A 27922-nucleotide genomic window follows, 5' to 3' on the forward strand; every position below is an offset into this window, starting at 1 on the left:
TTATTGGGTGTTGTTACAAGTTATTGAGGACGGAGTCAGTCTGGATGCATCCCTTCCAAATTTTTCGTCCCTTCCAAATCTGATTTTGTGTATGTGAAGTTAGAATCTATGAGAGGAAATATGCCAAACTGGTCGGACTAGTCTCTTTGAAGAGAAGAAAAGGAGGAGTTTGGATTTGATATCCCGCTTTATCACTGCCCTAAGGAGTCTCAAAGCGGCTAACATTCTCCTTTCACTTCCTCCCCCACAACGAAACTCTGTGAGGTGAGTGGGGCTGAGAGACTTCAAGGAAGTGTGACTGGCCCAAGGTCACCCAGCAGCTGCATGTGGAGGAGCGGAGACGCGAATCCCGTTCACCAGATTACAAGTCTACCGCTCTTAACCACTACACCACAGCGGCTCTCTTTGTAAGGTAATGGACATAGCTGGCAAGTTAAGTGCTCTCATCAGCACCACAAAGACTGAGCTAGGTTGCCATAGTGGCAACTAAGTGATGGTGCTTTTCAGGAAGAGGGTATGCATTCTCTAAGCCCCCCTCACCCAGCTGGAGGCCACATCATCCTAAAATAGGGAACAGTGGGCCAAGGGGGAATTTGTGTGGGAGAGTTTTGGCTGATGCTGGAAGCTGGAGACACATAGGCTTGCATGCCTCTGTGCTGAACTCAAAATGGTGGCATAAGACTCTCCTGGAAAACTAATGGGGAAAAGAAGATCTGTTGGAGTTTTAATGCTGTGAGCCCTCCAACCTATGCTTCAGTGGTATATATGTGTAAATAAAACCATGTACCCTAAAGACCCCATCATCCCCATTGACTTCATTCAAAGAAAACCGAACCCTGGGAAAGCGTAGGAGTCTCTTCCCACTCGGAAATTGGGGTGTGCAAAACAATATGTAGCCGGCTGAATCCACATGCAGAAAACCACTATCCTGCTACTGTTTGAAGGTGTGACTACTGCCAGAAACCAGGCCGAGGGCCATTTCAGTAGTGGCACCCACCCTTTGGAACACCCTCCCAACTAATTTCAAACAGATGAACAACTACACAACTTTCAGAAGATATCTGAAGGCAGCCCTGCATCAGGAATTTTAAATGTTTGATGTGTTGCTGCCGTTTTATTATGTTGGAAGCCACTCACGAGTAGCTGGGGCAACCGAGTTTCATGGGCAGGATATAAGTATATAATAATAATAATAATAATAATAATAATAATAATAATAATAATAATATTTCCAGCCCTATTACTTCAGGCCACTCTAATGTTGCAAGAAGTTTAGGAACAAACCTAATTTACAGGGCTTTCCCCCATTAGAATGTCTGTGGTGGTCACACCAATTACATGAGCTAGAGAGAATAGTGACCTGGTTGCATGGATACTCCTTTCTCATGTAGAAACCATCACAGATCAGCTTCACACACAATCTCAACCTGAATAAGACTCCCACGGGAAACAGGATAACAGCAGGTGTGTTTCTTTAACTGTGGTACATCTGTACATGAAAGATTGCAGAAACCCTATTCTTCCCACAGCGTAGGCAATCCGAGGGTGTTGGGGAAGGATTTGAGTGTTCCATTTCCTTTGAAGATCAGGGCCAAAAAAGACATGACATTCATTATGCCATTTGCCATTTATTGAAAGATTTTTCTTATCAAAGAAGATAGAGTGACCCCCTCCCAATCATGACAGGGCTCCTGGGGTGGTTAGGGGGTGTGGGTGTGAGTGTTTAGCCTTTTGTTCATCATTGTTGTCCCAATCTGGATCAGCTGGTAGAGGGGCATTCCCAAAATTTGCTTGGAGAAAAAGCCCCCATTAACTCCAATGGGATTTTTTTATCCCGTGTAAATTAAAGTTGTCAGGGTGGGGAGGGAGGGGGTATGATCCAGATTGGGACCATAGTAGGAGGCAAAGGACTAAAGCACCCTCTCCTTGCTAAGGGGCCATTCCTGATAAGGGACCCACACTTACAACTTCTGCAAGTAGAATCCTGCACTCAGGGGCATATCACTTCATTAACAGCCCATGTTGTTTGGCCCTCAGATCATATATTCTGCTTTGTATGTGACAACAGCAAATATTCCTTTAAAGAGGCAGGGCTCCCACTATCAAGTTTGGCTTGGCTTCAAGGAGTGTGGCTGCCACACCCAGAAAGCGTTGAGAATTGGTCCTAACTTACCAGTGCAAGGCTAGCGTCTCGGTTGTTGGTTTTTGATGGACACATTTGAACTATATCACACACTTTAAATTTTCCCTCAAGTCAAAGCTCATGTCACATATAGCTTATGACAACAATCATCATTACCGTAGTACCTCGGGTTAAGAACTTAATTCGTTCTGGAGGTACGTTCTTAACCTGAAACTGTTCTTAACCTGAAGCACCACTTTAGCTAATGGGGCCTCCCACTGCTGCCGTGCCGCTGCTGCGCAATTTCTGTTCTCACCCTGAAGTAAAGTTCTTAACCCGAGGTACTATTTCTGGGTTAGTCTGTAACCTGAAGTGTCTGTAACCTGAGGTACCACTGTACTCAATTTATTAAGCAAAGAAGTAACCCCAAGTTCTGACACTGGGTGTCTGACTCTACAATATTCCTGATTTTGGCATTTGCTAGTATCTTTTATCCTGGTCTCTCTTCTCCCATCCCTTTCAAATGTCAGGGATGGGGAGCCTGCAACTATCCTGATGTTGCGGGACTAAGACTCCCATAGTCCTTTGCATAAGTCCTGCTGGCTGTGGCTGGTGGGAGTCAATCTACATCTCGAGGTCCACAGCCTCCATATACCTGATTTAAGTGCTTGAAGGACAAGTAAAGATAAGAAGCAAGGCATCGCTATTTTTAGATTTCTTACAGTGAAAGTCCTAAGGATGTTAGCTCAGAAGTGAGGCCTGCTGAGTTTAATATGACTTGCTCTCTCTAATAAATGTGTACAGGATAGTAACCTTCATCTGTTTGGGGGCTGAACTCCATTGACCTGCCAATCCTCCTCCTCTGCAAAGCAAAAGGCTTGATGATCTACTGGGAGGAGGAAGCCATACATTGCGGGTAAAAGCAGGCAAGGGATCCTAAGAAGAGTCACATGGCTGGGCACATTTCCGGCCACATTTTTTCCATTTGATGGCGATGGAGAAAGCCTGAAGAATAAAGTCTCTGCTATTCTGGATGTTATAGTCAGTCAGTTTCAGGAGTTTGTCAAAGTCTTTCTTATTGTATGTAAAGTTCATCAGCTGGTATGGTGAGCAACAGCCAGATAGCGGGACTCTGCCTTCTGCCATCTCGGTTTGCCTACGTTCCACACCTGAAAATAAAACAAACAAACAAATATGCCCCCAGTTAAATCATTTAGGAGATCTGGGAACATGTTCAGACCTCATTCAATCATTTGCTCATCCCTCCCCTACTGTTACCTTGCCTTTGTTTTGTTTTGAGACAAAATATTGCACGTTGAAATTGAAATGTACCTGGTTCTTTAAATTTCTGGAATGTATCGTTCACAAGCGGGAAATGAAGCACAATGGGGGATTTGTTATTCTCCTCATCCACAAATAAGTAACATTCTCTTGGATTTTTCTTGTCTTCCTCACTCAATGAAATCCTGGGAAAAGGAATTCCCTGCTCCAAGCAGTATTCGCTGGTTTGTTCTATAGACTACAGCACAAGAAATTAGGGTAACTTTAATGGCTGTCCTTTAAATCAGCAGGCATTAAATTACGTAGCCATAATTAGAGCTGGGGGAGGATTTCAATTCACTCCACCATTTGGAGCTAAGCTCTCCAGTCCGCATTCCAATGGATCATGCTCAAATCATAATGTAGACTTGTGGATTCGATTACATGTCTATGAACCTTTCTGAATATGGTTCACTTTCTTTAAAAAAACAACAACACAAAGATAGTTGCAGGGCTTTCTTGCCTCTACATTTCTGTTTTTAAATTATTTCTAGCTGATTGGAGCGGCTACTCTTGCTGTGCTCATTGAAATGTTTTGAGTAAAATGTCCCTGCCGTGACCCTGTGTAATTGCACCAAGGAAAAGATGGTTGACCCAATGTACTTATGGGGCAGCCATCTTTTTTCTGTACAATGTCCCAATGAAGCTTCTGTACAATGTCCCAATGAAGCAGATTTTGCCTTTAAAAAAACCCATGCAGATATTCAATGGAGACACAAACTGGATTCAGCCCATTTTGACCATCCCTTGCCACAATTCTAAGGGTATATTTGAACGATGATGCTGATAAACAAAATTTAAAATAAAATCCCCCACAAGTGCCTACTCACAGAGAAAGAAAGAGTGTGGGAGCTGAGCAACAATAAAGAAAAAAATACCTGGCTACTTTTTTTTAATACTCCATCTAGATGGTTGTTTAAGACTAATTTCTGCCCTACATTCTACAGAGAATTCTTTTTGAAGCACCTGATATAAGAACTGTTTTCTGCTGAAAATCCACAATTGTAGCTTTGTTCACAAGTCAAAAAGCAGATACACTTTTGTTCAGTTTAACGTTGTTAAGTTTCTCCTCATTTGATTGAAACTCAAGTGCCCATTGCTTGGAGTGACTGGAATGAGCTTTACTTTTAATAGCTGTGTAGAATGGAAAATTTTGGCAAGCACGAGAGAAACAGTACCCATTGAAATTACATCTTCTGTGACATGCCTTGCCCTCCTTTCTTTCTAGGTCCTTAGCCATTACTACATTGGTTCATAGGTATTTTGTCTGATGCAATGCACATATTATTTAGTGTATGATAGGCTTTGATTATGTTTGTTGCAGTCGGATGATGGTGATGATGGATATAAAACGGTACCATTTCCTATCTATCTATCTATTTATCTATCTATTGATTGAATTTATATACAGCCCTATACCCAGGGATCTCAGGGTGGTTTACAGAATCAAAACCTTCGAGATTTTATGTAATCAACACCCCACTCCCACAAAGTGCCTATTACAACATAATGTGTATTAACAGCTGCAAATCAAAGCATCAGCAAAATACTAAACTGCACTTTTTTCACAATGGCAAGGATTTTTTGGGGAGGGGGGAGGAATCTGTATTGGGACCCTGGCATGGAGGGTAGGTGAGAGTTCCTCTTTCCTCTACTGTGAGCAAACTGTTTGCAGAAGAATACCTTAACACTGACCTGGAAAGGGTTGTCCAGAGAGTAATCAAATGATAAGATGACATCTACTTTCCGCTCCTTTCTCAAGAGCGGGGGACAGCTAGTATTGATGAAATAGGCAGCATCGACCAGGCAGATACCTTCTTCTGATGGTGTCAGTTGATTAGGAAACTGGTCCAGTCGGCTGTCTGAAATGCAAATTATACAATAAAAATCAATCTAGTAATCTAATCTGATTTTTATCATCCATTGTCTTTCACAAAATGTTTCAGATGTGGGAGCCAAACCAATGGCTTCAAGTTACAAGAAAGGAGATTCCGACTAAACATCAGGAAGAACTTTCCAACAGTAAGAGCTGTTCGACTGTAGAATGGACTCCTTCAGAAGGTGGTAGACTCTTCTTCATCGGAGGTTTCTAAGCAGAGGTTTGGTGGCCATCTGACATGGGACTGGTCTAGGTGGCTCTTAGGGTCCCTTACAACTCTACATTTCCATGATTCTATAGTTCTATTTGAAGCCAGTCCTCTGCCTGAGCCTGGAACTTTCAACGAGTCAGTCTATGGGACTTCCAGGTTGGCGCCTCCGGCAATGGAGGAGCTCCTCCGATCGGGAGGAACTTGCTCCGTGAAAAGCAGGGTCTGACCGCCACGGCAAAGGCGGAGACCCATAGAAATCACAGGCGGGAGAAGCCTGTGAACTTGGGATTTGGCTAGCACCTTTTGCGCCTCTCCTACTCGCAGGGAAACCCTGTTTGGGGGATCCGGAGCAACGTGGGGTGAGTGGCGCGGTGCTTTGAATCGACTGCTTCTTTCACGGAGTGAAGCCGCATTGCTGCTGCCGGAGAGCGCTGACTCTTTCCTGTGGACAATTGGATTTTAAACAACTACCCGTGAGTAGAACGGAAAATTGGATCTTTAAATACTTTAATTTGGCACCGAAGCGGGAAGGTTCTAAACAGGAAGTCCGCCTTCCGCTTTTGTAAATAGACTGAAGCAAAGACATTACAAGCTAAAGTCTCTGAAAGCTTTTGACAAAGGATTAAATTTCCATCGGTTAAAAATACAAAACCCCCCTTGGAAGCAGGAGAAGAGGGGGAAAATTTTGGACCTAGTGAGCCTGCAGGAGAGAGTGAAAAATCAAATTACCACTGCTCTGAACCTGGGAACGGGCTGCCAGATGACGTTTGGGGAAAGTTCATTGACAGAACAGATTTGACAGCTAGCTAAAATAAGAATAAGATACTGTTTGCATTGTCCTCTTCTGCGTTTAAAAAGGAGGAAAAAGTAACTGAAAATCGAAACTATTTTTATTGCCTGAGTTGTGCTTGAAAGAATTGATACAAGTGGAGACTGTTTCCCTCTAGAGGGAGCATGTGAAACTGTTACAGGAGTGTAACAGGGAGATCTCCAGCTGCAAGATAAGGATTCTGAGAACCAGAGATTGACCTTGGACCATTCAAAATGTTGACAGGAGAAGCCATTGTGACTGTATTATGTAAGATAAGCTACTCGCTGGAACAGCTTCATAAGAAGACAGATGACACGATTTTTAAAATTGATAACTTGGAACAGAAAGTGACTAATTTGAGTCAAAAAGCGAGCACCAATACAGAAATAATCCAGAACTCGGCACAGGAATATACCTTGGCAGGACAAATGGTGGAGGAAAAGGAGAAAGCTGTTGTTGTGAAACCTAAAGTAGTACAAGCGGGATCCTTAGTTTTACAGAAGCAAATTGAGGACTATAAATTGAGGCCTTTTATGATTGAATCTAGCAAAAGTCAGACTCTATCCAGGGATTAACTGACTTTTGGGACATGGGCTTGGGTTTGGAGGAGATTGAAGTTTTGGGGGCCTTTGGATCTGGAGGAATCCTGAAATACGTCCTGAAACACTTTATCGACCTTAGCTTTAACTATGGAAATTTGGCTGAACTGTCCAGAAGGAATAAAAGTACTGTTAGGTTGGAGTTTTCCCGAGATTTGCTCCTTAGCATTAAAGAATATGAAGAAGATCTGCGGAAGGGACTTGGAAAAGAGTTAAGAGCCTCGGACAAAAGATCTCCAGGTTGATGGACTATATGGAACTGACGGAAAGGACTGGCAGAATCCGAAACCAGGGAGAGGAGATGGTGGAAGAAGACTGGAAAATTTAAAGTTTATATTTAGAAATATTGTAAAAAGTAATGACTGCTAGAAAAATGGTGGAATGATATTTTATGGATTTAGCAGAAATGTTATAAGAAGTTAAGTATATATAAGTATTTTAGTCTTAATGGGAAATAAGGTTAAAAAATATGTTATTTATAACATGATAGAAAATAGAGAAAGATGGAAAGGATTTGCTGAAACAATTAGTAGAAGTGGGATACAAAAAGGGAGGTGAGAGGAGGTCGAGGAAACAAGGGAATGAAGGATAGAGTATGGAAAAGGAGGGATGTTTTTAAATTGTTTTTGTTTTGCTTTATTTATGTTTAGTTTAATGGGTTTAGGTTGTGTTTTGTATTGTTTATATATTGTACTGTATTGTTCTTCTTTTTCTTCTTTTTCTTTTTTTCTTTTTCTTTTTTGTCTTCTTTTCTATTTCTTCTCCTTTTTTGTAACTTTTAAAAGTAATAAATATTATTTTAAAAAAAAACAAGGAGTCAGTCTATGGCTCCAAACACCATTCAGAATTCAGGGCTCTGCCACACATTACATGGCAGCACACTTGTGTTTATCAGAACGTACATTCAAGTTGGTGTTCCAGCCACTCCCATCTTGCTGATAAAGTTTGCTTTCTGACACATATGTTGGTGAACACACTTTTATCATGTTCACATTTTACATATTTAGGTATATATTCAGAACATTGCATGTGTCCATTTAAAAAGAAGAAAAGTGTATAAAATGAAATGTGTTCTTGAAACAGCACTCCTGATCTAAGGAAGGCAAGATAACTTGACAAAAGAGAGACAGTGATAAATGAGCTCTGTTCAACACTTGCATATGTTTACAAGTAAAATCAAAGTCACTATGTTCACAGTAAACCCACATTTACACCTATCATCCAGTACCCCAGGCCCAGTTATGGGAAGATATAAGTCTGTAGGTTCTAAAGAAGAATTTAATAGTGTGTCAGAAATGTCCTTTCAGATGAAGGGTGGGATAGCAATTTTATTAACTTAGTAAATAAATTATCAGCACTAAAAAGCCCTAGGGTATGATGATGATTTTTGGTGGGGTTGTTTTCCTTTATTTTTTTGGTAACTAGAACTGTAATCCTAATTAGTTTGGAGAAAGCCCCACTGAATTCAATAGGTCATACAGTGGTACCTCTGGTTAAGAACTTAATTCATTCCGGAGGTGCATTTTTAACCTGAAACTGTTCTTAACCTGAGGTACCACTTTAGCTAATGGGGTCTCCCACTGCCGTCACGCGATTTCTGTTCTAATCCTGAAGCAAAGTTCTTAACCCAAGGTACTATTTCTGGGTTAGCGGAGTCTGTAACCTGAAGCTTCTGTAACCCAAGGTACCACTGTACTTCTAAGTAGACATAGTTACCTTTCCACGTAGAGAACTGACTCTCCTGGTAATAGTCTTTATGCATAGGAAAACCATTGAGGAAGTTATGGATGTGATGGTGCAATGGACGATCAGTTAAAATATTTCTTATAATCTGAAAGAGCTTCCCATCAGGACACATCCAAGAGGTCCCCAAGTAAGTAGAGCTTTCTGATGGAATATGATTTCTCTCTGAATAAGGGAAAGGAAGAGAAGGGGATTGGAGGGGGAGGAAGCAGTCCATGTTGCTACTTTATGCCACTATAGCGTTACAGCAAATGTCTATGAAAAGGCTTATTCAAAAATCATATAATTGTTTTCCTCTGCACAATTTAAAGTAGAAATATGGCATTGTTTATGAATAATGACACACTGTCAAATACATATGCCTGGAACAGATACAGGTAACCCCATTTAGATACCAAAAAAGTGGGAAATTCCCTTAATGTTCCTTTAACAGGAATTTTTAATCTACATTCGCTAACACCTAGATATCGCTCACTTTTAGTGAAAGCAACAAATAATATTGTGGCACCTTGAAAACTAACCAATTTGTTACGGTGTAAGCTTTCATGGACCATTTCATAACTTTCCACAGGTGGCCTTCCCCACCACCCCAGCATGTGTGTTCATGCAAGTGTGTGCACACGCCCAAATACGTCTTATCTCTTCGCCACAGTGCTTTGTGTTAGTGTAGATAATAGCACTGTGCTGCCTTAAATCTCTTCCAGTTTCTGAACTGCACACTGGCCATCACTATGTTCATGTGAATGGAGGCAAACCATCTAGGCTACATCTGCAGGGCTTATTTACGAGAATATGTGTGCTGTTATGTACACATTATTTTAAGCTAACAACAAAATTCCTACCAATGTTTCTTATTTTGCTTCTGATAAGTTTCTGCCAAGATTCATCTGTACTGCTCAACTTATTCCAGACATCAAGCAGATTCACAGCAAGAATATTGCTCCACAACGCTGTAAAGTCAAGCATATTTAGGGAAATATCAGTTCTTCTTTGCATAATCCATCCTTTCTCATTCAGCTGTTTATCATTAATCAAAACTTCAATAGTAATTAATTACTCCTCCTGCCTTATTTAGGTCTTTTGAAATATTAGGACTTCATTGCTACTAGATAATGGTTGTACTATTTGCTCAGAAACACACATTTGTTTATTCATACGTATTGCAACAGAAAAGCATTTTATATTTAAAGTGAGGTGGCCTCCTCAGGCAGCTGATGTTGGGTGTGATAAAATTGCAGCATCAGGCACATAATTGTCTTGGGCTAGCCTACACCTCAAAATCATTTCCCAAAAATTATGATAGTTAACCTACAAATCTGGTTGATGATCTTAGTAATTGCAAATCCAGTTCACAACAGCTTTCAAGAAAGTAACATGCCACTTTACAGGAAATTAATACAATTACCTTCTAAATAACAGATCCGGGACTCTAGGTTTTTCTTCATTAGCCGTCCCATGAAGAATTCACTTCCAAAATCTTCTGAATGGATGAATGCACCGTATTTCAGAAAACCAACTTCATAGGGGGAGAATTCACACCATTCTGTGTACAGACAGTCAACAAGCATACTTGCTATCTTATTGCTGATAGAAGCATGGTAACATAATAATTCTGCATCTAAAACCTCCTATGAGAATATACTAATTTGTGTATGCATTGTGTTTATCATTCTACCTTTCCTCCAAGGAGCATGGAGAGGGAAATGCATTGTATAATATTGATAAATGATCTATAGGATACAATTATTTCCATATCTCATTCATTTTCACAAGAAACGACAAGTGAGGTCACTTTTACTTTCATTTTATTGATGGGGAAGTGAAGCTGAAAGAGGAGAGTTACTTCACCAAAGCCATCAAACAAGCACATGGCTCAATGGTCCAAGACCATCATTCAACCCAGACGCTGAGGTCCAGCTCCAAGGGCCTTCTGGTGGTTCCCTCACTGCGAGAAGGGAGATTACAGGGAACCAGGCAGAGGGCCTGCTTGGTGGTGGCACCCACCATGTGGAATGCCCTCCCTTCAGATGTGAAGGAAATAAACAACCATCTGGCTTTTAGAAGGCAGCCCTGTTTAGGGAAGTTTTAAATTTCTTGTGTTTTACCATTTTTAATTTGTGCAGTAAGCCGCCCAGACTGGCCGGGCAGTTTACAGCACATACAAAATTAATTGTCATCACAATCATCTAAATGAGTCATTTATACCTATGTAAAGAAACTGCACTAACAGCCCAATTTATTTGCTGTGCTTACAACAATCAATGAAACAAATTACTGTGCAGTTTTAAAGTGATCATTTCATATTTGCAGCAATGAAACCTACAAGGAATCTCCAGTTCTGCACACATACTTACTAACACTTAGGATGCTTCCAGGCTGGTTTTTTGTAGCATCTACATAATGGTGTTGGCATCAAAATGCCAGCAAATATTCCCCATCCCCTGCAATTTAATCTGGATTTTCCCTTCCTGGGGAAGAGATGATCACTTAAAAAACAACAACCTGTTGCCATTAAGCTATTTGAAATATCTCAGGGACCCATTAGCAATATTAAGCCGCTGTCTATAAGCTCCTTTAGTGTCCTTGAGCAGGCCCCAAACCTGGCACATACATGCTAATCTCTGTTTCAGTTACTGTCATACAGACCTGTATAATTAATATGCAAGGTAAATTACCGACAGATCAAATAATCCCCAAGGATGTTCTGAATTTTCCCTTCTGGCACATTATTGCTACATAGTAAAGCTTACACAGGAGAATAGGCTAAGAAAAATTGCTGACATTTGCACCTGCCATTTCTGTACTGCAATTTTATAAGAATTACCTTTGAATTCAAAAGTAGAAATATGGTTTTCTTTCACATTAAGGGCTAAATAGAGGGGTAGGGGATTCTGCCCTTGATTCACAGCCTGTTGCTGATCAGATAGTTTAAAATCATTCACCTAATAAGGAGGAAAAACAGAAAGCAAGCAAAGGACTTGAGCTCAGAAGAGTGTGTCATGTACTGCAACAAATCAGATATGGTTTTGCAAAACAAATCTCTGAAAATTGTGTGAATATACACTTAAGTGCTTCATACTTGCGCTTTTGTTACCCCTGACAGTTAAGTCCAGTCGCGAACAACTCTGGGGTTGCGGCGCTCATCTCACTTTACTGGCCGAGGGAGCTGACGTTTGTCCACAGAAAGTTTTTCCAGGTCATGTGGCCAGCATGACTAAGCCGCTTCTGGCGAAACCAGAAATGGTGTTTACCTTCCCGCCGGAGCGGTACCTATTTATCTACTTGCACTCTGATGTGCTTTCGAACTGCTAGGTTGGCAGGAGCTGGGACAGAGCAACGGGAGCTCACCCCGTTGTGGGGATTCAAACAGCCGACCTTCCGATCGGCAAGCCCAAGGCTCAGTGGTTTACACCACAGAGCCACCCATGTCCCTTTTGCTACCTTTACAATATCACTAGTTTAATGTAATCAGTTATAAACTGTATGAATGAAAGGATGTTCTCTTTCTATACCAGTATAGTAAAACATTGGTTCTTTTCTGTGTGGCATTCTGGGAGATTCTGGGAATCACTACTGCACTCCCTTCTTGGCTTTCTTGAAACACTCAAGCTTCACCTTTTAATCCTATAGCTATCTTCCTAATCCCTCTTTGCACATACCAAAGATGTACCAGGCACACATTCCTTTCTTTAGTTCATTCTAATTTCTATTTCTCCGTCTGCTCTATTTCTCCGTCTGCTCCTTCAGAAACCAAGCCTCAGCCTGCTTCCACCCCCCCAATCCCCCTTTCCCTCCCCCCTGCACATTCCTCTGTGTCAACCCTTTCTGGAGCCGAGTGAATATATGGAATAAAGGGGGTCCTGCAAATTTCCAAAGAATGAAACTAGGCTGCTGATGGCTCTTTCAAAAAACCAGGACTCCATCAGATTAAAGGAGATCAATGTTTTCTGTGCTTTCCTCTTTCAGTTCTTGGTTGTATTTAATATAAATAATATTGGTTGATATGTGGTTTTTTTAGTTACTGATATGGCCTATTTTGCAACAAATTTTAAAATGTTGTAATGCTAGTTTTATCACAATGGTTTGTTTCTCTGGATTATTATATTGCGCTTTGAAATCAATTGTTTTTGGCTGCTCATTGTACTGGTATGTATTTTTTTGTTGTTATCCAGACATAACAATAACAAAAAAGTATACATGTAAGGTCACTCATATTTTTCTTCACTGAAAGCCTTAATTGAATGATTAATTGAATATATACATGCCAGCAGGGGTGAACGAAGGCGTCGTGACACCGAGGGCAGGGCATTGCTAAGTAGGGCGCATGTGCGGCATCGCTACGTATGACACAGGCAGTGTACATGGCAGTGCCGCACATGTGCTGTACATAGTGGTTTGCCAGCTGCGCCACTCCAGTGCTGTATGGATGCCAGGATCCTCCGTTCATGGCTGTAGCAGCGACAGAGGGATCCCACCACTGTCCATATGACGTTGGAGCTGCGGCGCTGGCAAACCACTATGTACAGCAAATGCGTGCGACACCACACATGCGCTGTACGTAGTGGTTTGCCACCGGTGCTGGGACCCTCTGCTCACAGCTGCAGCTGCGAATCCTCCACATGCAGCTGCGGCTGCGCGATGGCGGCTCGCGCCGCCACGCCCGGGCAGGGGCAGCAGGGCAAGCACCCGCTGGGTGCCACCTTGTCACCCACCTGGATGTGGAACCTGGGGCGCACTTCCCACCCCCCACCCTGACACCACTGCATGCCAGAGAGATGAAACAACCAACAGAGGCTTTGGGAGATAATTGGCTCTCCATTAATCATTTCTGTATTTGGACACTGATCATTAGGAGAGGCCTAACGCTGTTTACATACCCCATCATGCAAGATATTCTCCAGAGCTACGGCCCACAGGTCATTAAAAGAAGTAGAGATGCCCTCTTTGGCCCTCTGCCTCAGCTCCTCTTGATAATAAATCAGATGCTCCAGAGAAAAGGTGCTTATCTTATTCTTTCCCATATGCTTCTTGGCTTCAAGGATTGGCCTCTCCAGATCCTTTTGGGACCAGTTGGAATCTTCATACAAATTTGACATGGTCCTAAAGAAACAGTTGTAATAAAATAATTAGGATAAATACATGGACAATAAAACATACACGTAAAGAAGCCACCTTGGTTTTCCTGAAGACTGGTATAAATGTTACACAGAAGCAGAGGAAATGGAAGGACAGGCAAGATGAGCCCTGCTTCACTTTTCCACTCTTGCACACTGATGTCTGAAGTGGCACATCTCAAGTGCAACCATAAGTCCCAGGACTGTCCCTATTGGAAAAACCTATTTGGTGTTTCACAACTTTCTGACTAGTTGCAGGACCTTAGCCAGACCTAGCAGAGTACACGCAGAATCCACGGAAGCAATTAGCGACTTGGCTGCAGACAGGATAGACGAAGCAGGAACCAGGAACTTGTAGTTAGGTGTTTTTTATATACAGTGGACTATTTACAGGAACAGAACACGGATCTTTTGCTAGCTCTCTCTGACATGACTCACAACTCCCACACTGACACAGAACTCTGAACACGAACACTGAACTAACAGTTAGTAGGCCATTAATTATCACTCCTCTGAGAGAGCTTGACCAATCAAGGAGGGGTCTCCATGTCTCCATTATCACCAGGCAGACCTACTCCTTCAGATTGCCTTCTGGCTGTCAGCCAAACCTTAATTGACTGTGACTTCATTGCTGGTATGGCTTGGCTCAGGGAAAGTGGATTGCATACAAATAATGTTCAGATACTATGCACTTCTTAATACCTTTCCTTGGTTTCAGCTCCAAAATTCCACAATCCCCTCCCCCAGTTTCATGCTGTCAGTCTCACCAAGTTGAGCCTGAGGTACCGCTGATATATGTTATGCAGTCCAGCATGCCAAGCTTCTGAAGTCCTGAGAGCTGCCCATAAAGAGATGTCATTGCTCTGCATCCACCTCCTGTGGCCATGACTGCAACTACTGGCACCTGTTTAAAATGCACAGACATATATATATTTATATTAATATCTGGCCTGTACATTAGCACACAATTAACAATGTCCTCTGGGTAGTTCACAGATTTAAAATATGAGTATTAGCATTTTCGAAGGGCATAATAATAATAATAATAATAATAATAATAATAATAATAATAATTTATTTATACCCCACCCATCTGGCTGGGTTTTCCCCGCCACTCTGGGTGGCTCCCAACAGAAAATAAAAACACAACAAAACATCAAACATAAAAAACTTCCCTAAACAGGACTGCCTTCAGATGTCTTCTAAAAGTAAGATAGTTGTTTATTTCCTTCACACCTGATAGGAGGGCGTTCCACAGGGAGGGTGCCACCACCAAGAAGGCCCTCTGCCTGGCATATGCCAACCATGCCAGATATCAGTTGCTTTGCTAACACCGTTGCCTCCCAAAACATTTATTTTATTCATTTAATAAATGCGCCACTTAATTGTGAAACCTCCAAGCGGTTTATGTAAACAAATAAAATACATTAAAAATATCAGTAAAATACAACATTGAAAACAAGGTGAGCTAAGAACCATTCCAAGCATGAAGTTCAACTTCCCACAACTTGCACGTTACACCAGCAGAAAATGAAAGGAGTCTTTTTTTAAGGGATGTGTCAAATATAAATTGTTATTTTCCTTTTAAAATATGCATTATTTTCTTTCAGTTCCAGATCCAGCATACCTCATGATCCAACAGATCCTCTTCTAGCTGGAGGACACTTTTCAAACCAGCTGCAACCACTTTCTTCCGTTTATGTAGAAAAGTCTTTTCCTCTCTGCATAGGTCAAACCTCAAACGCACATCAAGGTGCTCTGAGCTGAAACAAAATTAAGGACGTAGGTAGGGGAAGCAAACAGTAGTACATCATCCACTAACTACAGGATCAACATTCCACATTTAGAGATAGCCTATTCCTCTAAATCAGGGGTGGGGAATCTGAGATGCTCCATATGTTGTGGGGCTCTCATTTAAACTTGCCTAATTTCAGCTTTACGCAGCCAGCTGAAATCGCACAAATTAAATGCACAGAAAGCAGGGAATCATAGAATCATAGAGTTGGAAGAGACCACAAGGGCCATCGAGTCCAACCCCCTGCCAAGCAGGAAACACCATCAGAGCACTCCTAACATATGGTTGTCAAGCCTCTGCTTAATCTCCAAAGAAGGAGACTCCACCACACTCCTTGGCAGCAAATTCCACTGTCAAACAGCTCTTACTGTCAGGAAGTTCTTCCTAACGTTTAGGTGGAATCTTCTTTCTTGTAGTTTGGAACCATTGCTCAGTGTCCGCTTCTCTGGAGCAGCAGAAAACAACCTTTCTCCCTCCTCTATGTGACATCCTTTTATATATTTGAACATGGCTATCATATCACCCCTTAACCTCCTCTTCTCCAGGCTAAACATGCCCAGCTCCCTTAGCTGTTCCTCATAAGGCATCGTTTCCAGGCCTTTGACCATTTTGGTTGCCCTCCTCTGGACACGTTCCAGTTTGTCAGTGTCCTTAAACTGTGGTGCCCAGAACTGGACACAGTACTCCAGGTGAGGTCTGACCAGAGCAGAATACAGTAGTACTATTACTTCCCTTGATCTAGATGCTATACTACCTATTGATGCAACCCAGAGCTTAAAGGTTCTTTTGGCACAGGGTTCCGCAGGACAAAAATAGCTTTTAAGGTCTCTGCTTTGGGCTTGGGGAGGCTCTTGCAAGAGCCTCATAGAGCCTTCAAAGCTCTCTGCCTTGCTTGGGGCACAAGACCTGTTTGGCATGCTGGCTCCAGAAGGTAAGGATGATCGCATTGGGGTGTTCCAAGTATACATGATTTCGGTTCTATGCATCTTCAGTAACCCCCATGCAAGTTGCAAGTCAACTGCGAGGGCACCCGACTGGCAAAGTCCAACCTAAACTATTATTAGGCATTCAAATCCAAACCAAACTGAATTTCTCCCCCATCGCAAATACTTAAGGTGAATATAAAATGACTGCAGCTAACACAAAGGAGAGAATTACCGTCATTACTTTGGACCCACATACATTAGTTAAGAAAAAGTGTTTTATATGCATTATAACACTGTGACACCAGATGGCGCGGTGGAGTTCCGTCTTTTGCCAATGTGATTTCCCACACTGAGGTTTACAACATGTTTTCCTGAAATGCATTTTTGATGTGTCTAAATCCAGCCCTAAACTCCTGACAGCAACTGTTTGAATTTCCCGTCTACACACACACACACACACACACATAACCATACCCCACTGAAAACACTGGATGGGAGAAAAGAATAGGGGACTTTGCACTTGGGCGCACAATTAATGGCTTGAATCAAGAATCATTTCTTTAAAAAATAAAATCACACATGTTAATTAGCCGACCAAAGCCAGAATGTGGGTTGTCCCCAATATTGCCATGTTAATTGGACACTATAGCTATAGTCATCATTCTCTCTTCTTTTCTTCTCTGATCTCAGACCCTTATGTTCCATCCCATGTACATCCCATCCTATGTGTATATATGCTTGCCAGTTAAAGAATACATGACACATCAGATGAAGTGGATTGTACATCACCAAAGTTTATGTCATATTAAAACTGTTAGCCTTTAAGGTGCCAGAAGACTTGTTGTTTTTCTTACAACAGACTATCAACATGCCTATCCTTCTGGAGATTGACATCAGACTCCTCTAGCTAACCCAAACAGTTGCAAAGAGGACAATACAGAAAAACAAGAAATAGACTGGGTTACCTAAAAGTCTACTCAAGATTTTTTTTTGGGGGGGGGGTGTCAGAAAAGTAATACATTACCAAGTCTGTGTACGCAATTTAACTTCCAAATTAGTATCCTGAAATGAAGAAAAATGAAGAACAATATTTTAAGTCACATGCATAATCCACAGAACTCAGCATTCTTAGATTCTATTCACATAATAATTACTTGCTGGAATATGCCACAAAATGGAAAAAAATAAAATCCTGGTAGTTTTTCTATGTGTTTCTGCTCTCTGTTACCAAGTGAAGCAAAGCCTATGACACTCTAACTCTGAAAAATAATGCATTTTCTGTGGCTGCGTCTCTGGGTCATAAAGTATAGGCACATTTATAAAAATGAAATGCCTGAGAACCGCAGAACATTTTTATTACTCGTGATATTCCTTGGTTTAAATAAATATACACACACACACTTATCCTAAATATGCATAACAATAGAGGTTGTGTGAGTTGTGAGTTACATCCAGGCCTGTGATCAGCAGAGCTCCACTTGTGCCACAAAAAGAAGGGAAGACAATTTCTCATCCATTCCTCCTCCTTCCTGCAGCCCTTATCCCTTGCATAAGAGGTAGTGCAGCAGCTACACGGTGAAGGGGGGGGGGAATTACCTATCCTCACCCTACCGGATCTCATACCTTTCTGTGAATCAGACTGAAAGCTGAGCAATACTAAAACACTGAAACAAAGCTAAAAATTCCATACAAAAATGCCCATGGTAAAGGGTCCAATCTTATGGAACAGGGGAAACTGTGCAAAGAGATATATCTTTACAAGATGCAAAAAAATGAAGAAACTTACCCTGTGGTAGAGGGAAAGGCATTCCAGAACGTAAGAGCAATGGGGGAAATGCCCGTTTTCGAGTTCACCACCCTACAATATTCTGTTGGATATGGTGATGACACAAATAAAATCCCCACCCCCATGATGTAAGACTTGGATTCTAAGTGATTGTTCAGATCTATACATTGGCACGTTGTTCAAGTCTTTATGTGGCAGGATCCACCACCACAATCTGGGACAGCTCCTTTCATGTGCAACTCTTAGGCACAAACTTATTACCCTACTTTTCTGTGTATAAAACTAGGTTTTTATCCTTAAAAATACGGTGGTACCTCTGGTTACAGACACTTCAGGTTACAGACGCTTCAGGTTACAGACTCCGCTAACCCAGAAATAGTAGCTCAGGTTAAGAACTTTGCTTCAGGATAAGAACAGCTGGAGGCCCCATTAGCTAAAGTGGTACCTCAGGTTAAGAACAGTTTCAGGTTAAGAACAGACCTCCAGAACGAATTAAGTTCTTAACCTGAGGTACCACTGAAATGCTAAAAAGTGGGCGTTGTCTTATACATGGGTAGTGCATAGGGTGGACGTTTGATTGGTTGCTGCCTTAGCTGTCAGCGGCTATTGTGCGTGTTGTTGGTTGCTGCATCAATAGGTGGTTTTTAATGGATGACGCTGCGGCAATTAGGTAGGCAATTCGCTGCTTATGCCGGCAATGGGACAGGCATTCCCTTCCCCCCCAAGAAAAGCTCAGCAACTCTGGGCAATCCTCCCAAAAAAAGCTCAACAACTTCTCCCCCCATTTTCTTAAATTTGAGTCCTCCAAAACAGGGGGCTTCTTATACATGGGGGCACCTTATACACGGAAAAGTACGGTATATTTCAGCTATCACATCCAATTATGTGGAAGCACTCAGAGAGCTTTTCCAGATAGCTTGATATTGTTTGCATCATTAAAGTCCACTTTTCCAAGATCAGCCATTGTATAAAAAGCTGGGGCAGTTAATTGCCTTAAGTTTAGGAACCTATCAAAGAGTGAAGTGCTTACCTCTGATGCAGTAAGAATTACTTTCACCTCCTGCCCCACAGAAAGTGATTTCAGAGGCATAGTCAGGGTTGCAGATGAATTCTGTTTGTCTTGCTCCCCATTACTTGAGCAATGCTAGATGGAGGTGGGGAGAGTTATGTTGTTAAATCATCAGAAAATACTATGTTTAAAGATTATTTTGATTTTTCTAAAAAATAATGTTATATTTCAACCAGAGTAGGATGACAGTCTAAAGAACCCTAGGGTTGAATCCTGCAGTTTTTGCGTATAACTTATCAGTTAACTGAAACTCTAAAACGATATGTATATTGTCAGTTTAATTAATGTGTATCAAGGTTATTACATTAGATGGGCAAACTTTTGGACTGAAAGCATGAATATAATGAGTGTTACCAAATGGAGCTAACACTTTTACCTCACTGCTGTTTTTGGTTTGGGGGGAGTAGTTGAGGGAGAGTCTGGGTGCAAAAGCACACTCCTAAAAATCTCTACTGGGAAGCAAGTCCCATTTAAATTTACTCTGAAGTCGGTGATCATTAGTGAATGAGGTATTTCAAGCCAGGGTTCCTGGAAGCCAGGTCCCAGTACCTGACCTCTTGCACCACCAGAATAGCATGTCTACCAAAGACGTCATGGTCTGGATTATATCTACACAGAGGTGCCAACTAAACAGCATTTCGAAACACACCAGCTGATTCAGCATCTAGTCAGATGAAGTTTCAGATCCAGGGCCTGCTTTTCAGTCTATATAACTGAGGAATGAGAATATCCCATCAGACCTAGCTTCTGCTTCCCACACTCTGCCTCTCAATCTGATCCTTTGCTAACTTGGACTACACCAGAGATAGTCAACATGATGCCCTCCAGATTATACCACCTTCTGAAGATGCCCCATTCTTCCTTTCAGAGTTCCTTCCTTTCTGCCAATATATTCCCCTTTCTTGCCCATTCAGATCATGTGCATGTAGAACACTAAAATAAAAAAGGGGTTACTTTCACTCGCTTTCCAGAACAGCAGCTGCACTGGTCTGCAGCTCAAAAGAAAAAGAAAAGATATCACTCTACTATAGTTTCCCATTATGTTCTAATACAGGAAACTGTGGTTTGATCAAATCACAGTTAGAGATAACAAAACAGAATTAAACTATGTTTTCATATTCTGGTTTTGTACAACTACCCATAGTTTAGACAACCACTGTTTCCCATATGAGGACACAATAGGAAACTATAGTTTGTGCAACACTGCAAATCGAAACTTTTAACTTCCTCCCCTCAAGTTCTAAGGAAGAAGGAAGTGGATTGTTGCATGGGAATCTGAGGCTCAATGTGGCACATTATTATAATAGAAACAGAAAACCATGATTTCCTGGGTCAGTATTTTATAATACTCTGAGAGGGGGTACATTATTCTATTCCTATTGTATTTTTAGGTGTGGTGCATTATTTCCAATGAAAGTATGGTCACCTGCAGGTGGGCGTTTAATTGTGGTTCCCAATACATCGGGTAGTGAAAATAAAAGCATTCTACCGATCCAGATTCCAAAACAGTTTTCCATGTATCTTCATATGATCCCTTCATTCTCAGTTCAAGATCACCTTCTTCTACAAAGAGAAGCCCAAACAGATTACAGTATCAACTTGAGCGTAAAAAACATATTTTACCTACAAACTGCCCTTTATAGCTACAGTGGTACCTTGGTTCCCAAACACCAAAAACCCAGAAGTAAGGTTTGCAAACATTTTTCAGAAGCCGAACATCCGATCTGGCTGTCGGCTATTGTTTCTGGGGCACCTGCACCAATCAGAAGCTGAGCCTTGGTTTTTGAACATTTTGGAAGTCAAACGGACTTAATCCAGAACGGATTAAGTTTGATGCTTTTGTTTTTGCATTTTTGTTTTTGAGGCTTTTTCGGTTAATTTGTTTTTGGGACTGTGTGGAACCCAGTTCAGCGATCGATTGATTGATTGATTGATTGTGTGACTGTGGAAATGGATAAAAGCCCCCCATCCAAACAATGACTATCATCAGTGCAGGTAAGAAGAAAAAATATTTTTTATTTTTATCATCAACAATGCTGTCTTATTTATTTTATAGTACAGTACATTGATTATTGCTTTCATTTTATAGATCAATGGTCTTGTTAGATAGTAAAATTCATGTTAAATTGCTGTTTTAGGGGATGTTTTTAAAAGTCTGGAACAGATTACTCTGTTTTGCATTACTTTCCATGAGAAAGTACGCCTTGATTTTGGAACACTTTGGTTTTGGAACGGACTTCCAGAACGGATTAAGTTTGAGAACAAAGGTACCACTATACTATCTGGATTTAATAGAAATGTCCCCCCCCCCCAAAAAAAAAAATCCAGAACCTAATAGTTGCTTAACAGCTACAAGGAAACACCACCCAAAATATTTGCACCAGTAAAATGATTGCTTTTCCAAACAGCAGTTATATATTTAATAACTTGTTGGTATTTGTTTCTAATTTAAATACTAGCGATAACTTCAAATTTTGCCAAGGGCTAGTTAATCAACAAGCTGGATATGCTATAAAGGAGTGTTAACAATCTCAGTATCCTTCAGTCCATTCCGGACTTTCCAAGTAATTATCCATAATATGCCACCTTATTTTCTCCTACAACTTGACATTGCAACATGAAGAACATTTAAGCAGCTTGTATGCATTTCATCCTGATTTTATTATCCAATATGGAACAGAATCAAAAGCTGTTGCTTAACAAAACAGCAGCAGCAGCAAGATAAAGAAAAATATTTATATCTGCATCAATTTTCTTGATTCCCAGAAAAGAGAAAGTTAATTGTTGCTGAGGTGGGGTAGGATCTCTACCTGGAATTACCTTTGAAATACTTCGCACTTTTCTCCTTGGAAACACAAACATTCAAACAAGAAACTGGACGGGCCTGTGAAAAATGAACAATAATCCAAGTAATGAAGCTTCAAATTTATTGAAATGGTCAAGTATTCATGAAGAGCTGCTTCTAAAGGCAGTTCTTTAACATTTGTCTCCCATAGTCCTCCACCCCACAGCCTTTAGTTCCTTTTGTGTATATATTAAATTATAATTCACCTAAAACTACATTCCAGAAACAATGAAAGGATCTAAAGGATTAAGATTACCACTATGATGTTGTTTGTGAGGAGATTCTCAAGACGATCCAAACTAGAAGGGGGGAAATGCAAGTTTTAAAAAACAATTGCACTGAATACATCTTTCTTAGCAACCAATCTTGCCTTACAAATTTAGCAAACTGAGGCCTGGCAAAGCAGGATTACAGGAAGGAGTGTGAGCCACAGGCAATAAAGAAAAGCAGACCCTCCAAGTCTCCCTATTTTCCATCGACAGTCCTGGGTTTACAGAAGCCATCCTGGTTTCTGATTTGATCCCAGAACGTCCCACTTTTCCTTAGGTAAAGGTAAAGGTACCCCTGCCCATACGGGCCAGTCGTGTCCGACTCTAGGGTTGTGCGCCCATCTCACTTAAGAGGCCGGGGGCCAGCGCTGTCTGGAGACACTTCCGGGTCACGTGGCCAGCATGACGAAGCTGCTCTGGCGAGCCAGCACCAGCACAGCACACGGAAACGCCGTTTACCTTCCTGCTATAAAGTGGTACCTATTTATCAACTTGCACTTAGGGGTGCTTTCGAACTGCTAGGTGGGCAGGAGCTGGGACCGAAAGACGGGAGCTCACCCAGCCACGGGGATTCGAACCGCCAACCATGCGATCGGCAAGTCCTAGGCACTGAGGTTTTACCCACAGCACCACCCGCGTCCCTCACTTTTCCTTAGGATGTCGCAATTTTCATTGGAGAAATGTTGGAGAGTATAGTAGGACATCCCCATTCCACTGAAAAAGTTTTGGAGGATATGGAATAGGACATCCCCAGGGCTTTTTTTTTCAACAGGAACTCATTTCCAGCACCTCTCAGGTGGGTACCATTGCCATTATAAGAGAACGGGAAGGCGTTCATCGTGAGTTCTGGCACCTCTTTTTCTAGGAAAATGGCACTGGGCCTCCCTATTTTCAATGGAGAAATGTTGGAGGGCATGCAAAAGGAATCCCACCCTCACTCACATCCAGTCTAGACAACAACAAACTCTAGACACCAACTAAAGCACTTACTCAGAGCAAGCCAATACACCCCAACTTTTAGTAAGCATGTTTAGGAGTCTGCAGCCTGAAGTTCCTTCAACTTCAGTTGGGGGAGAATATCTATGTGATTCATTTTAGCACCCACTTAAAAGTGCTTAATGGTAATCAAATTGGGCCTGCTACAGATGTACACATTAGTTTGTTCTGTGTGTATTGCTGTCCTTTGCTGGATATAATCAAATATGGTCCCTGGATCCAAGCCTACATATTTTAATAATCACTCACTATATGCTTTTACAAAAAAGTTCCAAAAATCCTTCCATTGGAACTATTACGGTACTTTATAAAAATTGATAGTATCGAGGAACACTCCCAAATTGTGGTGTGATACATTTTGGGTTCTTCAGGGGTTACAAGGGTGTCCAAACTTTTTTCAAAGAGGGCCAGATTTGATGAAGTGAAGGGCTGTGAGGGCCGACCAAAGTTGTTAACCTTTTTTTCGGGTTGAAGTTGTTGAACTTTTTTTCAGATTGAAGTTGTTGAGGGTTTTTTAGGACACACACCCCCCCCCCCAGGAAACAAACTGCCATAGGGGCTGGATTAAACCAACTGGCGGGCTGGATTAGGCCCCCAAAGTGGACTTTGGACATACCTGGGTTAAATGAGCAGGAAAGAGAGGTGGAGTTCAATAAAGGATCAGCTATCTCCTGAGGGAAAGGCACTTCAGTCTCTACTTCAACATGCCTGCTAGTCTTTCTTTCCCCATAACATTGTTATGTACTGAGTTGAATAGGATCCAAACTGCAGCAGTCTGATTGGTCCTAGAACAATAGGATCCAAAACGCAGCAGTCTGATTGGTCCTAGAACAATAGGATTCAGAATGCAGCAGTCTGATTGGTCCTAGAACAATGCAGCAGGATGATTGGTTGGCAGGAACCACCCAATCATTCTCCAGATAGAAGCGAATCCACAACCTGATTGGCTTACAGTAGAATTCTGGAATTAGCCAATCATGTGCAGCCCATTGTGTAAATAATGTATAAAAAGCAGATACTTTGAGGGGACATTCATTCATTCCTCCTCACCACTATGAGCTGAATAAAGAGCATGAAATCACTTTGCGACTCTGAGTATATTTCAACATAGAGATATTTTTCTTTGTTGGATGATACTTCCCCAACAGTTTGAATGTACAACATTTAAAGCAATAGCAATGCAGTTTGTTTTTTATGTGATATGAAAGAAAATACTTTGCTTTTACTATGTATACTACTTGAATTATAGAGAACAACCACATCTCTCCAGTAGAAAAAATGGCAAGTGTGAAACAGCCCCTGAAATCTACCTGTAATGGTTTGAATTCCACATTATGGATCAGCAAACACCCTGCGTCACATTTTGTATGGCATGCTCCCAGAATGGAGGAAAGGCATAAAGCAGGCTTTATTTAATTAAATTAAGAAGAGCATGCTTACTTCAGGAAGACTAGAACTTTTGGTGAAAGGTAATTAACTGAAAAACAGAAGAAGCAACCACATCAATTGTTTGATTTATTATGCACAATTAAATTCATGCCTAGACAAGCTAAAGTCTATCATCCTGAATGCTCAAAGTGACAGCATATGTAATTAGTTGTGCTATCTTGATGACTCCTGCTCATTAAATTCACAGCTTGTTATAAACAAAGACATCTATAAATGCACTAACTTAAACCCGTATTTTTTAAAAAAAAAAACCAAACTGACACCACATTTTATAAAGAATCCAGAATACTTCCCTATTATTACTACATACTTTTCCTTCATTATGAACTCTACGTCCAGTTCTTCCTTACTCTGGAAAGAAAAAGATGGCTGGGATCAGCAACAAAATAATAAAAGAATCTGCTTAAAAACAAAAAAAGTAAAGAGATGCTTTTCATATTAACTGAATATGAATGACAAGTGAAGCAAAACATTGCAGGATTTCAGCCATAAAACTATAAGAAGAGTCCTGCTGGGATAGCCCAAAGTCCTACTTGTTCCTCCATTCAGTCCTTATCCTGATAATCAGCTGCGGATTGCCTTAACCTACAACATGCATGTCCAACTTCAAGTAGCTTGTGATCTACAATCCAATATCATAAACTGGCAGTGATCTACCAGCCAGGGATAGGTGCAGGGTGGGCGGGCAGGCGCTGGCTGCTTCCCCTGAGGCAGCAGGGACATGTAGGGAAGGGTGTAGGGTGGGTGGCAGGGTGGGCGGGTACAGCCCAGCTCTCTCTCCTCCCCACAAGCCAGCCCTTTCTCTCTCCCCCCAAGCCAGCCCTTTCTCTCCCCCGCCCCCCTCCAAGCCAGCTCTTTCTCCCCCGCACCCCAAGCAGCTCTCTCTCCCTTCAAACCAGCTGGGCTGCGGAGCTCTCCTGCACAACGCTTCTCCTCCCGCCCGCCCTCAAACCAGAGCACTATCTCTATCTCTCTCCCCCCTGTCAAAGGGAGCCACGCAGCTGGTGTGGATCCCAATACAGCAGTGCCTGCGCTCCTTCCCTCCCTGCCAAAGGGAGCCTTCCCACGCGGCTCCTCCTTGCGCCTCCCTCCATCTCCGGCAGCCTTCCCCTTTCCCAATCGGGAAAGCCACGCTAAGCCCGCCTCCACTCTTCCAGCAGCATCCCACAGACCTCTCCCCAGCTCCCTCGCGCCTCTGCTCAGCCTTGCATCGCTGTGGAGAGGCTGCTGCTGCTGCTGCTGCTGCTGCATCATCTGAGGTTGCAGAGAAAGGCCCTGCGATCGATCGACCAGAAACCACCCCACGATCGACTGGGGGCTCGCGCTCGACATGCTGTACATGCCTGTGCTACGTGAATTTGTCTTCTTCCTTTTGGCCCTACAGGTTTTGCTGAATTACAATTCCTCTCAGTGCCAGACTCACACTTCCTTTAATTTTTTTCTAAATTGGCAGCCATCACTACACCTTGGGCTAGTGATTCCACAGTTCAACTGTAAGGAACGGCTAAGGGAGCTGGGCATGTTTAGCCTGGAGAAGAGGAGGTTAAGGGGTGATATGATAGCCCTGTTCAAATATATAAAAGGATGTCACATAGAGGAGGGAGAAAGGTTGTTTTCTACTGCTCCAGAGAAGCGGACACGGAGCAATGGTTCCAAACTACAAGAAAGAAGATTCCACCTAAACATTAGGAAGAACTTCCTGACAGTAAGAGCTGTTCGACAGTGGAAGTTGCTGCCAAGGAGTGTGGTGGAGTCTCCTTCTTTGGAGGTCTTTAAGCAGAGGCTTGACAACCATATGTTAGGAGTGCTCTGATGGTGTTGGACTTGATGGCCCTTGTGGTCTCTTCCAACTCTATGATTCTATGAACTGTGTGAAGATCTACTTCTTTCTGTTTGTCTTCCATTCGGTTTCATTGGATGATTACCGGTTCTAATATTAAGTGGGGTGCAGAAGAATGTCCCTATTCACCTTTTCTACACTGTGCATAATTGTATGCATTTTATATCCCTGTTGTCCATCGTTCCCACAGCTCCACCAACATTCAGCATCCTCAACCCTCATTAGCCTACTTTGGCAACTCCCCAACCCCCCCCCAAAAAAAGGGGGTTTTGGGGGTACTTCTACAAACCTTATGGCTCCCTCCTGCTTGCTGACACCTTATGTGTGAACAGTGTCGCTTCAGTTAAATAAATGATCCACACAAAGCAAGTACGTTTGCCAGTTACAGGTGGGCTAGAAATGCTTACCTGACCTCTCAGCAACTGAGTGCCTGCTCTCACCAGGAGACGGAGTGCAGCGCAGTGCGAACACACTGACAGAGCCAATCCGGTGCTCTTGCCAGAGCATTTGCACCACAGTTGCTCTCCCTGCCACCTTGCCCTGCTGATAAGCAGCAGCGACTCACCTCAGGAAGTCAGGTAAGCGTCATTCAGGGCTTCTTCAAACATGGCATATGATGTAAGATAATATAGTTACATAATCAAAATATTCACGAGACACACACATAAATATTTCTCCTCCACTGAAGTATAAAGCAAAGATATGAGCAAGGTATTTTGTTCTGCACCTCTGAATTCAGTATGAAGGTTGTGTGGAATCTCTCTCCAGGGCTGACTTCAGCTACATCAAAAAGGACAGTGAAGAGAAGGTCATCTGTGGTGAGCAGGTCTTCATCGTAAATCTTCAGTTCCAGGATGTTCTGAAAATTAAGGAAGCACCTTAAAAAAATTGTATGTGCTTGTGTTAAATGTTAGGACCTCAAATCTATCTGAACAAAAACTTGCCCATCTTAAGCTACTAGAGAAATTCTAGAATGCAGATTCTCTGAGACTAATGCCATAAACGCCATTTCCTTACCTTCACTTGATTCTGTACTGTGAAATAGAAGGTTTCGTTCCACACAGGTGCACTTGAATTCAGGACTGTTTGAGTCCTTGCTTCCTCCTGCGAAGCTGTTGGCAGCCATAGTGTTACATAGCAGTCAGCTC

General features: G+C 42.0%; 1 protein-coding gene across 8 annotated transcripts; it reads right to left on the minus strand.

The window, feature by feature from the left end:
* Positions 1-1618: 1618 nt before the first annotated feature.
* LOC310848257 (cytosolic phospholipase A2 delta-like) lies at positions 1619-27922 on the minus strand. Of its 8 annotated transcripts, none has more exons than XM_083747089.1 (18): positions 27792-27922; positions 27502-27633; positions 25245-25285; positions 22477-22519; positions 22196-22259; positions 20802-20938; positions 19337-19450; positions 17545-17582; positions 15427-15562; positions 14567-14703; positions 13563-13785; positions 11510-11627; positions 10091-10228; positions 9528-9635; positions 8659-8850; positions 5138-5304; positions 3455-3641; positions 1619-3291 (listed from the first exon to the last, which is right to left on the minus strand). In XM_083747089.1, the coding sequence occupies exons 3-18, from the start codon at positions 25253-25255 to the stop codon at positions 3059-3061; spliced, it is 2046 nt and encodes a 681-aa protein (XP_083603215.1). In that variant the 5' UTR covers positions 25256-25285; positions 27502-27633; positions 27792-27922; the 3' UTR covers positions 1619-3058. The 8 variants fall into 8 exon arrangements, with proteins under 8 accessions (XP_083603215.1, XP_083603220.1, XP_083603216.1 ...); XM_083747094.1 differs by lacking the exons at positions 27502-27633; positions 27792-27922 and adding exons at positions 24926-24962; positions 25831-25937 and having other exon boundaries at positions 22186-22259; XM_083747090.1 differs by lacking the exons at positions 27502-27633; positions 27792-27922 and adding an exon at positions 26107-26145.

Source organism: Podarcis gaigeae, assembly GCF_964106915.1.
Source record: "Podarcis gaigeae genome assembly, chromosome: 1".
NCBI classification, from domain to species: domain Eukaryota; kingdom Metazoa; phylum Chordata; class Lepidosauria; order Squamata; family Lacertidae; genus Podarcis; species Podarcis gaigeae.

Bases quoted from the DNA above. Each gene is read 5' to 3' on its own strand.
- LOC310848257 (XM_083747088.1), bottom strand. From the start codon at position 25,407: ATGTTTTGCTTCACTTGTCATTCATATTCA. The intron at 19,451-20,801 runs GTGACCATACTT...ACCTCCATCTAG, and splicing joins AATTAAACGCCCACCTGCAG to CATTGCTCAAGTAATGGGGA. The intron at 11,628-13,562 runs GTATGTAAACAG...CCTCCTTATTAG, and splicing joins AGAATATCTTGCATGATGGG to GTGAATGATTTTAAACTATC.